The sequence below is a fragment of the Chelonia mydas genome, chromosome 14, assembly GCF_015237465.2.
Source record: "Chelonia mydas isolate rCheMyd1 chromosome 14, rCheMyd1.pri.v2, whole genome shotgun sequence".
NCBI classification, from domain to species: Eukaryota; Metazoa; Chordata; order Testudines; family Cheloniidae; genus Chelonia; species Chelonia mydas.
In genome coordinates, this window is record NC_051254.2 from 25,596,927 (window position 1) to 25,609,633 (window position 12,707).

The 12,707-nt window shown below is 40.8% G+C and overlaps 1 protein-coding gene across 21 annotated transcripts in view; it reads right to left on the minus strand.

Moving 5' to 3' along the window:
- Positions 1-12,707, minus strand: part of MAP2K4 (mitogen-activated protein kinase kinase 4) — a 175,973-nt gene that overhangs the window by 61,313 nt on the left and 101,953 nt on the right. For 10 of the 21 annotated variants that reach the window (XM_037914644.2, XM_037914641.2, XM_037914645.2 and 7 more), the window contains 2 exons: positions 11,768-11,863; positions 1,225-1,399 (listed from right to left, as the gene is read on the minus strand). In XM_037914644.2, coding sequence (XP_037770572.1) covers positions 1,225-1,399; positions 11,768-11,863 — 271 coding nt within the window. Of the gene's footprint in view, positions 1-1,224; positions 1,400-3,020; positions 3,041-11,767; positions 11,864-12,707 lie in introns of those variants that run through there. The other 11 variants (XM_037914651.2, XM_037914653.2, XM_043527647.1 and 8 more) reach the window with 3 other exon arrangements.

The window sequence follows — 12,707 nt, forward strand, 5'->3', positions numbered from 1 at the left end:
AGGCATAACTGACCTCCTGTCTGCTGGAAGGAGGGTGCCATGTTGCTGGGGGAAGTAAGAGGAAAGAGGAGTGATGCTGGAGACTCCAAGAGCATTTTAGTTGTTCCCAGGGACAGCACATATACAAATCTCGGGCAACTGGGTCTTATCCATCTCTCTATCATATAGAATGGCTGCTAGCAAGAGGGTTGCAACACATCCCCAAACTGGCTCCAACAAGTAGATGAACCCACTGGGAATTAACATGTCCAGACCCACTTAGACAGTGTTTGGAGAGAGAGACCATTAAAGAAAGTAACACGTACTTCTAGGTAGTTTGGGTTCAGAGCACACTTCTACTCTTCCAGTGAAGCCAGGGGAGCATGTGTCACTATTTTGTACCTGTAACTAGATTTAGGAGGCGGATATCATTAACTGGTACGCAGCACAAGTAAAGAAGAGAGAATTCATCACTTCCAGAGTGAAAAAACATCCACTGCCCATCTCACCCCAAACTGGACCTTCAAATGACTAATCAAAAATCCCCAACAACGTGCAGTGTTAAAGCAAAGACAAAGATTATTTTATGTTACACAAGAACTAGGAAAACAATATTTAAAAAACAAAAAAGCATGAGTTTGGTGCTGGTGTAAAGTACCAAATGGACAGCCCTGGAGGCTTAGATCTTCTGTGTTTCCAGGACTGGGTCAGCACAGGAGGCACTCCCTGCTTTCACATCATGGTGAGACTGAGAGAGCAGTATGTTCTCTAAACACATGCCCACTCATTTCCTGCCCTCTCTGGTGAGGCTGTCAAGTGCTGTAGCATGGATACATATCCAGTTGGAACCAGTCTTTAGTCACTAACTCATTTCACAAAGGACACTAAGCTGCCATTGGATGTTAACTTGTGCTTACTACCAACCTAAGCTGGATTTGAACCAGTGATCAGCAGGTGAAAGGCCTCATATCCCATTACCAGTCTCCAGAGCCATCCAACCCCCCACAGCAGTTGCTTCCTAAGAGGCACAGTCAGTTTTTTAAAGTGCACAAGCAAGATATAAGACCTTCACAATTCACTTGACAGATATGCCCATTACACACTGTGTTTTCAGCACAAGTACCCTTTATATTGGAGATAAACAGAACAGAACAGTAGACAGTGACAGACGGATGAATATTAATTCTCCATCACGTTCCATCCTTAATGAACTGAAGTACAAACACAATTATGGGCATCACCTACTTTAACTGCCATAATTTGCCCACTTGGTTTGTGGACCATTTTGTTGACAGAACCATAAGCTCCTCGTCCAATTTCTCCAAGGTCTTTCAAGTCCTCTGCAGTAAAATCCCAATGCTGTTCAGGGGAAATCTTCAATTTTCCTGATGATTCAATGCTGTGTGTTCTCAGTCTCTCTCTGTCAAAAATATTGGGAAGCAATTTTTCCACATTTTAAATAGTTTGTAACTTTCTCTTTTCAGCAGCACTTGATTAAACATTGAAAGAGAGGGTTGCACATAGGCTACAGCAACAATGTGATTCCAGGGAGGATTCTATTTGGGGATGCAGGGTTGAGGGAGAATGTTAAATCAACAAAGAAATACATTTGGTCACAGCTTTAATTAGCTATATGTCTTAACTGCAGCATAAGACTTAATATGTGTCTCAGATTAGATTCATTCTAATTACTCTCATTTACATGGCTATTTTCTATTGTGCATAAAAATACATCAGGCTTGTAGCAGGACTTGGTATAGCATGCAGAACCAAGATTCTTTAGAGCACTCCTAGTCTCATGTATACAAAGCTATGCGTGTCACCTCCCCTGCAGAAATGCACTTGCTGGTGACTACCTGTCTTACTCGTATTGCTCATGTTGAACAGAAATCAAACTAAATCTCCAGTTTGTATTAGCAGGTTTATGAAGAGCTTGTTGATCTTAATGGAAAACTGTAACTTATTTCAAATAGTGCATAATCACTTCATCTAATTGAAAAAAGGCACTGAAGAGCCATTTTTAATATAAAATATAATGCAAATTGACTATTACTCAAGAAACCAGAAGCTGCCAGACCAAATGTTTCTTGACAAAGTGCCTGAGCCCAGAGTCCTCGGGCACAGAGAGCTCCCATAGCCCCCAATATGAATTTGTCTGTGTAAGGAATACAGGATGATGCCCATAGTTTGTGACAGAAGCTACAGAATTCCACAGTTGTTTTAAGGTGATTCCTATTACCTGTTGCAAATTTTGTTCTTAACATTGATTTAATAGAAAATCTATGTGTATTTTCTACACTTTATTCCTAGTAGATAACAGTGTTTACCTTAAAACAACTGCAAAAGTCTCCAGTGTTTCTCATGAGTTCATCTTCTGATTAGCACTTCCTTGGTCATAAGCTATCCCAGGAGACTGGGCTTCCTGCTTTAAAGTCACATTAATCAAAAGGTCGCTCACACCAGAACCCTCCAGTGTTATGGAGGCATTACATCAGATCAGCATTTGTGAAAGCCAAGTTTCTCAAGTTAACCAGCCGAAGGAATAAACATACTACAGTGTATTCCATGCTGATAAATACAATAGAACATCTATCAGCCAGCAGCTGTACATGACATATGCTTTGATATTACTATGGGCCCACTCCTGAACTCCTTGGGTATGTCTACATAGCTTCTGGGAGCAGGTGTTGTAGCCCAGGTTGACAGACTTATGTTAGCGGGCTTACGCTAGAGTGCAAAAAATAGCAAAATGAACGTTCCGACTTGGGTTGGCACTTGGGCTCTGAAGCCTAGGGACAGAGGTTGGCTTCAGAGCCTGAACTCCAGGCCAAGTCTGAATGTCAAAGCCAAGTCTACACAGCTATTTTAAGCATGCTGGCCTGAGCCCCTTAGTGCAAGTGTCTGTTGACCCAGGCTGAGAGCCATGCTCCCAGCAGTTGCGTAGGCCTACCCCTTCGGGCTTCATTGGAAGCTTGGTCTTTGTGGGCAGCAAGGTCAGGCCCAAAGTACCCATTTACTGGAACAACTAAGGCTTAAATGACCTCATCTGCTGTGTTCTAGCTTCTTTGTGAAACGTTGGTGTTGCACTTCCTGGTCCTTGAACATCTGCATTCCGTGGACCCAACGGAAGAAGAATCTCACTGAACAGCTTCTTTCAGGAACATTATTTTTCTCTCAGCAACTTTTTGTGATGCTGCTGCTCCCCTTCCCCTGTTATAGCTTTCCTATTCTGACTCCCCCACTTTGCTACTTCCCACCTAAACCCTCTGAAACCCCTGCAGTTAAACACAATTAAAGGGTGGTCATGCTGGTGATGGCACAAACATTAAGAATACAAAAATCCGCAGAGACCTCATCTATTCTTGGCCTTCCTTGATTTCTGTATGTTAAATTCCTCAAATTAAAACACTACAGTAACTTAGATTCTGAATGGAATGTACTTAACAAAAAGCAAAGAATGAAAAAAGGAAACAAAAGACAAGAGCAGGTGAAAACAATTCAAAGAAACTAACAGAAGAACAGTACAGAAGAAACCTCACCTCAGACTTTGCCACCTGCCTCTGCTGAACATAAAGAAAATTTACCTTGGGAGCTGGGTGATGAGAGTTACAGCCTTCCTTGCTGCTAGCACATTTTGATTTGACAGTAATCTGAAAATGGTTCTGTGTTTGCTGGAAGAAGCTAGCAGGTGTGAACTGCTACTTTGAAAGGTGCTAGGAGATGGCCCCTCCTGCTCATGTCTTCCCAGCCAGAGCAGTAGCAGGAAGGACTGGAAGGCAGACGTGCACAGTGGTGACACCAAATCCCTGCTGATGGACCACTGCTGCTGCAGAATCTGGAAATTTTCTGATGGAATTTTTTCCACTGGAAAATGCCAATTTGTTGAAAGCAAAACATTTGGCAGAAACATGTTAATTATGCCAAAATTTTGCTTCCAGAGGAAGGTCAATAAGGTCAAAATGTTCCATTTTGACATTTTCACAACAGAACATTTCCATTTTTTGTTTGGAAATCACTTTTTATTTTTAAATTTATTTTGCATTATTAAAAAATTTAGATGTGGGCATTGGAATCAAACATTTCGATTTTTTGAACAACAAATGCTTCGATTGACTTCAAATTCTTTTTTTTCCCCCAGAATTTTGTTTTGAGAAAAATTTCAAAATTTTTTGTGTTCATTCCTTTCTGGAATAGGAAAGGAATTCAAACTCATGGAATTTCCTACAAAACGGAAAACGAGGTTCCTGTTCTGCTTTAGCCCGAAGGCAAATTGTGCCACTGTTCCTGAAGTGGCAGGGGGAAGACACAAGCCTGGGGGTGAGGGTAAGAAGTCTTAGCAATGCCTCTCTACCTACAGAGGGGATTGCAGGTGCGAAGATGGTGGTGTGAAATAGGGGTGCTCCATGGAACTATAAACATGAAAGCAATTTGCTCTAGTCCTAGTGAAATGCCACTAATAATCCCGATCAGATTTTTAGTCACCTGTTCAAATGCCCACGTGAAATGGTCATTTGGCCAAATGACATGTTTAACAGAGTGGCACACATTTTAATACAGACCTTGTTCATGTAGTGAAGCTCTTAGAAGTAAATATTGCCATGTTCCTGTAATAAGCACAGTCTGGAGCTCAAACATTCCTGTCAGCATTAAAATGTTATGATATTTATAGTGATTTCTTCAGTGGAAAGGTAATTTAGGATTATCTAATGCAGGGACCTCTACACCAGTGTAGCTGCACACAAATGCATACCCCTGAGTAGATGCATTGCATTGATGTAATATGGGAGTACACTGGTGTGAAACCAGGATAAATGCAAACCCCACTTAATTCCAGGTCAGTGCATCTACAATAGGGTTTGTACTATTATAGCTATACCAGTGCAAAAAGCCCTAATGTAGACAAGCGCTTAGAGCCAGCATCTTTAAAGTCTGCCCTACAAAGCCAACACAGTGAATTGGGAATTAAAATATTAAAAGAGTAACTCTAGAGAGAAATGTGAAGGTCAAAAGTAGTTAATGCCAGATTCCTGCTTCACTGCTGGAGGCTGGATTTCAATCACTTGTGTTTAGTGATATATAAGAATCTTTATAGACTTTTTAGGTCATAATATGTCAGCTTTCTCTTCCCCTATCCACTTCTGCTTTCTGACGATGCAATCAACGTGTAACAGGCCAGGAATGTGGGTACAAAGCCATTTCCAAGCTAGGCATATAAAACCCTCACAAGATCAAGCTGAATCCCAGGGATGCCCCAAGATGGACCTGTGGGGGAGGGAGATTTTAAGATTTATTAGTACTATCACTTTTAATACCCACACACGAGCGGTTAGATTAACATTCTCAGCCTCCAATAATTATGGAGGAGATTTTTAAAGGAATCCAGAGGTCTTGGAGTTCATTTCCCATTGAATTCACTGGAATTTGGGCTTCTAACTCTCTTTAGTGCCTTTGAAAATCCCAGTCTAGAATGTTATTCCAAAACTATCAGAGGCTTGGGAGTCCCATGGGGCTTGAACAGATAAGACAGCTAGTGCTATATGGAGCACTGCATTTGTAAAATGCCAATTTATAGACCTTACTCCAACTGGTTACTTTGCTTTGTCACAGCAGTTATATTCCAGGGATTAGGAACACCAAGCAAGGCAATCATTCTTCGCAACAGTTGCCCTTTGACAGAAGGAAAAAATGTTCATGGATCCAGCTTGGCATTAGCCACAAGGACTGCTGGAGCCAGGCACCACTGTTCAGGGCCAAGGACAGTGTCACACAAAAGCAGGACATGAAATTTGCTAATTGCAAGCTTACTGAGCTAGATCCACACAGGAAGCTTGGCGAGTCTAATAAGCCTACAAGATTCCAAAACTCTACTGCAAAATAACCATAAATACTAGGGCCATCAATTAATCGCAGTTAACTCATGCAATTAACTAAAAAAAAAAATTAATTGTGATTAACCACAGTTTTAATTGTACTGCTAAACAATAACAGAATACCAATTGAAATATATTGATTTCAATTACAACACAGAATACAAAGTGTACACTGCTCACTTTATATTATTTTAATGATTACAAATATTTGCACTGTAATAATGATAAAAAGAAATAGTATTTTTCAATTCACCTCATACAAATACTGTACTTACTGCAATCTTTTTATTGTGCAAGTGCAATTTACAAATGTAGATTATTTTTTGTTACATAACTGCACTCAAAAACAAAACAATGTAAAACTTTACAGCCTACAAGTCCACTCAGTCCTACTTCTTGTTCAGTCAATCGCTAAGACAAACAAGTTTGTTGACATTTATGGGAGATAATGCTGCCTGCTTCTTATTTACAATGTCACCTGAAAGCGAGAACCGGCATTCACATGGTACTTTTGTAGCCAGCGTTGCAAGGTATTTACGTGCCAGATAAAGTAAATATTCATATGCCTCTTCATGCTTTGGCCACCGTTCCAGAAAACATGCTTCCATGTTGATGATGCTCATTAAAAAAATAATACGTTAATTAAATTTGTGACTCAACTCCTTGGGAGAGAACTGTATGTCTCCTGCTCTGTGTTTTACCCGCATCCTGCCATATATTTCATGTTATGGCAGTTTCAGATGATGACCCAGCACATGTTGTTCATTTAAAGAAAACTTTCACTGTAGATCTGACAAAATGCAAACAAGGTACCTATGTGAGATTTCTAAAGATAGCTACAGCACTCAACCCCAGGTTTAAGCATCTAAAGTGCCTTCCAAAATCTGAGAGGGACGAGGTCTGGAGCATGCTTTCAGAAGTCTTAAAAGAGCAACAGTTCAATGCTGAAACTACAGAACCCAAACCACCAAAAAAGAAAATCAACCTTCTGCTGATGGCATCTGACTTAGATAACGAAAATGAACACGTGTCAGTCCACACTGCTTTGGATCATTATCAAGCAGAACCTGTCATCAGTATGGACGCATGTCCCCAGGAATGGTGGTTGAAGCATGAAGGGACATATGAATCTTTAGCGCATCTGGCACATAAATATCTTGCAACACTGGCTACAACAGGGCCATAAGGAACGCCTGTCCTCACTTTCAGTTTACATTGTAAACAAGAAGCAGGCAGCATTATCTCCTGCAAATATAAACAAACCTGTTTGTCTGAGCGACTGGCTGAACAAGAAGTAGGACTGAGTGGATTTGTAAGCTCTAAAGTTTCATATTGTTTTATTTTTGAATGCAGGGGTTTTTTTTGGACATTATGCTACATTTGTAAGTTCAACATTCATAATAAAGAGACTGCACGACAGGACTTGTACTAGGTGAACTGAAATACTATTTCTTTTGCTTCTTTTTTACGGTGCAAATATTTGTAATAAAAAATAAATATAAAGTGAGCACTGTACACTTTGTATTCTGTGTGGTAATTGAAATCAATATATTTGAAAATGTGGAAAACATCCAAAAGTATTTAAATAAATGGTATTCTATTATTGTTTAACTGCATGATTAATCACGATTAATTTTTTTAAATCACGCTATTAATTGTGAATAATTTTTTAATTGCTTGACAGCCCTAATAAAAATATTTGCACGTTTTTGGACAGGCATAAATTTATTGTATTGCAGTAATTAAACTCTACCATTAGTATCTTAGCAGTAGGAATGCTGAAACTTTTAAAAACAAGAATTTTTTTGGCATGGGCGAGAAGTCCTATGAGGGGAAAGCAGAGAGGTGGAGGGGTAATTTCACACAAACCTGAAGATTATGTGACAGCACTAAGGCCCTACATAATGGAGCAAGGCCAGGCCAGAAAGGTGGCATATGCAAGTATGTGAATATTCAGTGAGTGCCTTTGTGTTGCTGTGGGTATCAGAGCAAAAAAACTAAGAGGGAAGGGATGAAATGTTGTGGTGGGAGCATATAACTGGCAAGAAATGTTAGAGACAACAAGAAGGGGTTCTACTAATATGTCAGACAGAAAAGAAAGACCAAGGATGGTGCTCAATGGAGAAGGTGAGCTGGTATTGGAAGACGATAGAAAGGCAGAGCTGCTCAATGCCTACTTTGCTTCAGCCTTCTCAAAAAAAAAATAACGTGATCGGACAACTAGCAAAGTTCCCATAGACAATAAAAAGGAAAGGATGTAAATCAGGATAAGTAAAGAACGCGTCAGAGATATTCTGACTAATCTCAATGAATTCAAGTCAGTGGGGCCAGATGCTATTCCCGCCAAGGTTCTGATGTTATTAACTGAAGAAATCTTGGAGCCACTGGCAATAATATTTGTAAACTCATGGATGACAGGAGAGGTCCTGGAAGACTGGAGAAGAGCTAACGTGGTGCCCATCTTTAAAAAGGGGGAAAAGAAGGACCCTGGGAACCATAGACCAGTCAGCTTGACCTCTACAACTGGGAAGCTACTAGAGCAATGTATAAAATATTCAATTTGTAAATACCTGGGGGATGAAGGGGTGATCACTAGCAGCCAGCATAGATTTACTAAGAACTAGCTTGATTTCCTTCTTTGACAGGGTAACTGGTTTGGTGGATTTGGGGAATGTGGTAGACATCATATACCTGGACTTCAGCAAGGCTTTTGACACAGTCCCACATGACATTCTGATAAGTAAGCTGGAGAAATGTGGGCTTCACAGAACTACCATTAAATGGATACATAATTGGTTAAACAACTGCAAACAAAGACTAACTATTAATGGAATGATGTCAAATTGGAGGGAGGTCTCACATGGGGTTCCACAGGGATCTGTTCTGGGTCCGGTGTTTTTTAACGTCTTTATTAATTACCTGGATGTAGAAATAGAGAGCATATTGATCAAATTTGTAGATGACACAAAGCTGGGGGTCAAGGGCAAAGCTGGGGGTTGCAAACACTTTGGAGGATAGAGCTAATATTCAAAGGGATCTTGATAAACTGGAGAACAGGGCTATAGACAAGAAAATGAAATTCAACAAAAACAAATGTAAGGTGCTACACTTAGGGAAGAAAAATCAATTGGACAAATACAGAATGAGGGATAACTGGCTTGGCAGCAGCACTGCTGAGAAGGATCTGGGTGTTGCGGTGGATCACAACCTCAACATGAGTCAGCAATGTGATGCTGCTGCAAAAAAAGGAAATGCAATTTTAGGTTGCATTAGCAGAGACATAGCATGCAAGTCACAGGAGGTGATAGTACCTCTCTACTCAGCACTGGTTAGGCCTCAGCTGGAGTACTGTGTCCAGTTTTGGTCACCAATGTATAGAAAGGATATAGAGAAACTGAGAAGGATGCAGAGGTGAGTGCCAAAGATGATCAAAGGGATGCAATGAAAGCCATATGAGCAAAGGCTGAAGGAACTGGGTATGTTTAGTTTGGAAAAGAGGAGATTAAGGGGGCACATGATAGTGGTCTTCAAATACTTGAAAAGCTGCCATAAAAAAGTAGAAAAGTTGTTCTCTCTTACCACAGAGGGTAGGACAAGAGGCAATGGGGTCAAACTACAGCATGGCAGATTTACATTAAATCTCAGGAAAAACTTTCTAACTGTAAGAACAGTAGGACAATGGAACAGACTGCCTAGGGAGGTCATGGAAGCTCCTTCACGGGAGGTTTTCAAAAGGAGGCTGGATAGCCATCCGTCTTGGATGGTTTAGACACAACAAATCCTGCATCTTGGCAGGGGGTGAGACTAGATCAGACGTTCTCAAACTGGGGGGCACGGAATGTATTCTGCGGGCTGGGAGAAGCTTTCAAAAGAAAGAAGAAACTTGCTGCACACATTCAGCGCTGGGCGGCTGGAGAGCTGTGCCTGCTGGCTGGATGCCCAGCCCTGAAGGCAGCGCCACCTCCAGCAGCAGCACAAAAGTGAGCGTGGTGTGGTATTGCCACCCTTAGTTCTGCACTGCTGCTGGAGGCAGCACTGCTTTCAGAGCTGGGCATCCAGCCAGCAGCCGCTGATCTCCAGCCGCCCAGCTCTGAAGGCAGCACTGCTGCTAACAGCAGCTGAAAAGTAAGGGTGGCAATACCATACCACGCTGTCCTTACTTATGCACTGCTGGTGGTGGCAGCGCTGCCTTCAGAGCTGGGTGGCCAGAGAGCGGTGGCTGCTGGCTGGGTGCCTAGGGGGAGGCGTAAACTACTAGAGACGCAAAGAAGGGGGGTGCGATCAAATAACTTTGCGAACCACTGGACTAGATGACTCTTGCCGATCCTTCTAACCCTATGGTTCTATGATTCTATAAGACTGTGCGTCACGATTTTAAAAAGCTTGACAGACAAATGATGCTTCACAAATTGGTCTAATGCAGGATTTCTGAAGGAAGTCACTAACTGCACAGAGGTTAGTAGACATACACTCATTCTACTTCTCCGCAAGCCTGGTAAAAAGATGCTGTTCACAATGGCATTTCAGAAGCTGATTTGTGGACAATGTGCTGATAAGCCAAATTAGTGACCAAAAGAAAACTCAAGGCACTGTGCACTGTTCACAATTCTTAAGTAAAAGCAGGTTTATGATTCTGGCTGATCAATTTGCACTGAGTCCATTAGCTAGTGTGGCATTTCTGTAGGCTGTTTAAATGTAGCTTTCTTTACTGAGCAATCTGTACACCTTTGAGGCTAACTAACATTAATAAAACAGTCGCCATGTTTTGTATTTCATGGCAGGGGAAAACCTCCAATAGCAAAGCTGCAGAGTTATTTCAAGTAGCCTGAAAATGTCAGCTCCCTAGTGAGGTTTTAACAGAGTCCTGAGAACAAAATCTTCCTTGAACTGAGCAAGCCAACAAGTTAATAGGGATTTCTGCCCCAGGCAGAGGACACAGAATGTAGTGGTTTTGCTTCTACTTGTTCATTTGTAAGTCTTTCTGCTGTTTATTCTCACATTCTATTTGATGCCATGTGTCTAGAACCAATCACTGATGAAGAGATTCAGCAAAGGCTTTAAAAGAAGGAATTAATTCCATTCAGCATCCCTCAGCCAGTAAAACTCAAAGAAAAAAAAACAAAGGCCAGGTCCCTCACTTTCATCATGAAGAAATGGCAGAAGCTCAACTGAGGCCTGTTCTGGCTTTCTATGCTCCACCAAAATTACTCAAAGTACAGATCTCAGCAATGCATGGAAAACTGTACAGAATATATCACAGCCCTTGCAGTCCAATCCAACACCCATTCAAATCCACAAAAAGACTCCCACTGACTTAAATGGGGCTTGGATTGGGCCATCAGAAGCTCCAACATTTTGTTTTGAGTTTATTGATTAACTAGATAGATTCTTCTCTCAGTTTACACCGGTGTAACTCAGATTCTGAATAACCATGTCCAAGACAATTGAGTCCTCCTGATTCACAGTGGTGTAACTCACACTAGAATCTGGCCTTATGTATGGATCCCCAGAACACCAAACTCATTTTTGTTTGGAGTGAAACATGCAGCCAGACAGTAACACACATGCCCAATCTACCAAGTATGCACCATCTACACTTGTGTTGGATTAAAGCATTTTAGAGTAATATGAAAATGTTAGAGCTAGCTAATTTAATAACCCTTCCTCCTGAGCCACTGCCAGCTATCATTGAGAGAACAGAAAACAGAGACATAACACATCATTAAGAATCAACATGAGAATAAGGAGAATAAATATATATATATTTAAAAAATGATACTGAAATGTGACAATATCATTACATAGAAATAACTCATGGAATGGCACGGTATTGCTGAGACAAATTTCATTACTTTATAGATGCCATTTTTGCTGACATGGAAAATATTTGACAATGGCTAACAGACAGTTAAGCTTACTGTAGCCTGCTGGAAAGTTTCTGGATGAGGTCCGCTTCTCTCCTTTTGAAAGTGAACGGGACAATGTGATTACTACCCAGTGTTGCTTGTGTATCACTTCAGCCAGGAAAAGAGTTGTGAAAATGACAGGAAAACATGGTGCTGTTATCACATGACACAATAACGTAAAACATATACTCATCTAGACATACTGCCTTTGGCATGGCTAGCATAAGAAATTAGTGCATGTTATATTTTTCTTCCCCATTAAGCCTAACTAATGCACCTCTCTTCAAATGGAGCAAAGCAGTTCTTGCATTTGAAGATCGTTGAGCTGCACTGTTACTGTTAATGCATTTTATTGTATGCCTTTTATTTTCTTAAAACAATGGAAATATTATTTTCAGTTGTAATGTTAAAAACACCAATCATTGGAATCAATTTACTAATAACATAACTAAGTATTAATAACACTCAGACTGCATAGATTCACAACATTGATCACCTTCACATAGCTTCCTCTTGGGCTCTGATAAAGGAGAATTTCTTACCACAAAAACTAGTGTGTCTTGGATCCACCAATCTAGGAGTGGTGGCCATTCCCATTTAGACCTGTCAGTCAAGGTGAATCAGCCCATCCACTACTGAATAATTTTTTATGCCTTGGGCACACTATATCCTTCCCTTTTATTTCCAGATAGATCTCTGCAGCTAACAGAAGAGCTGAAGGCTAACTACTACTGTACACTGTGTATCCAGGCTCTAGATTAGAGCCTCGCATACGCATTCCAGGTAAGAAATTTCCCTTTCCCGTTACTAGGATCCACTCTTTCAGCATTGATGGGTTCTGAGTTGTACACTTTACTAAGGGCAATGGGGAGGACAGACAGGAAATGATCACTCAAATATCTGTAGGTACAAATAAAGCAATGACCAACAATGTTCAGAAACAAATGCATGC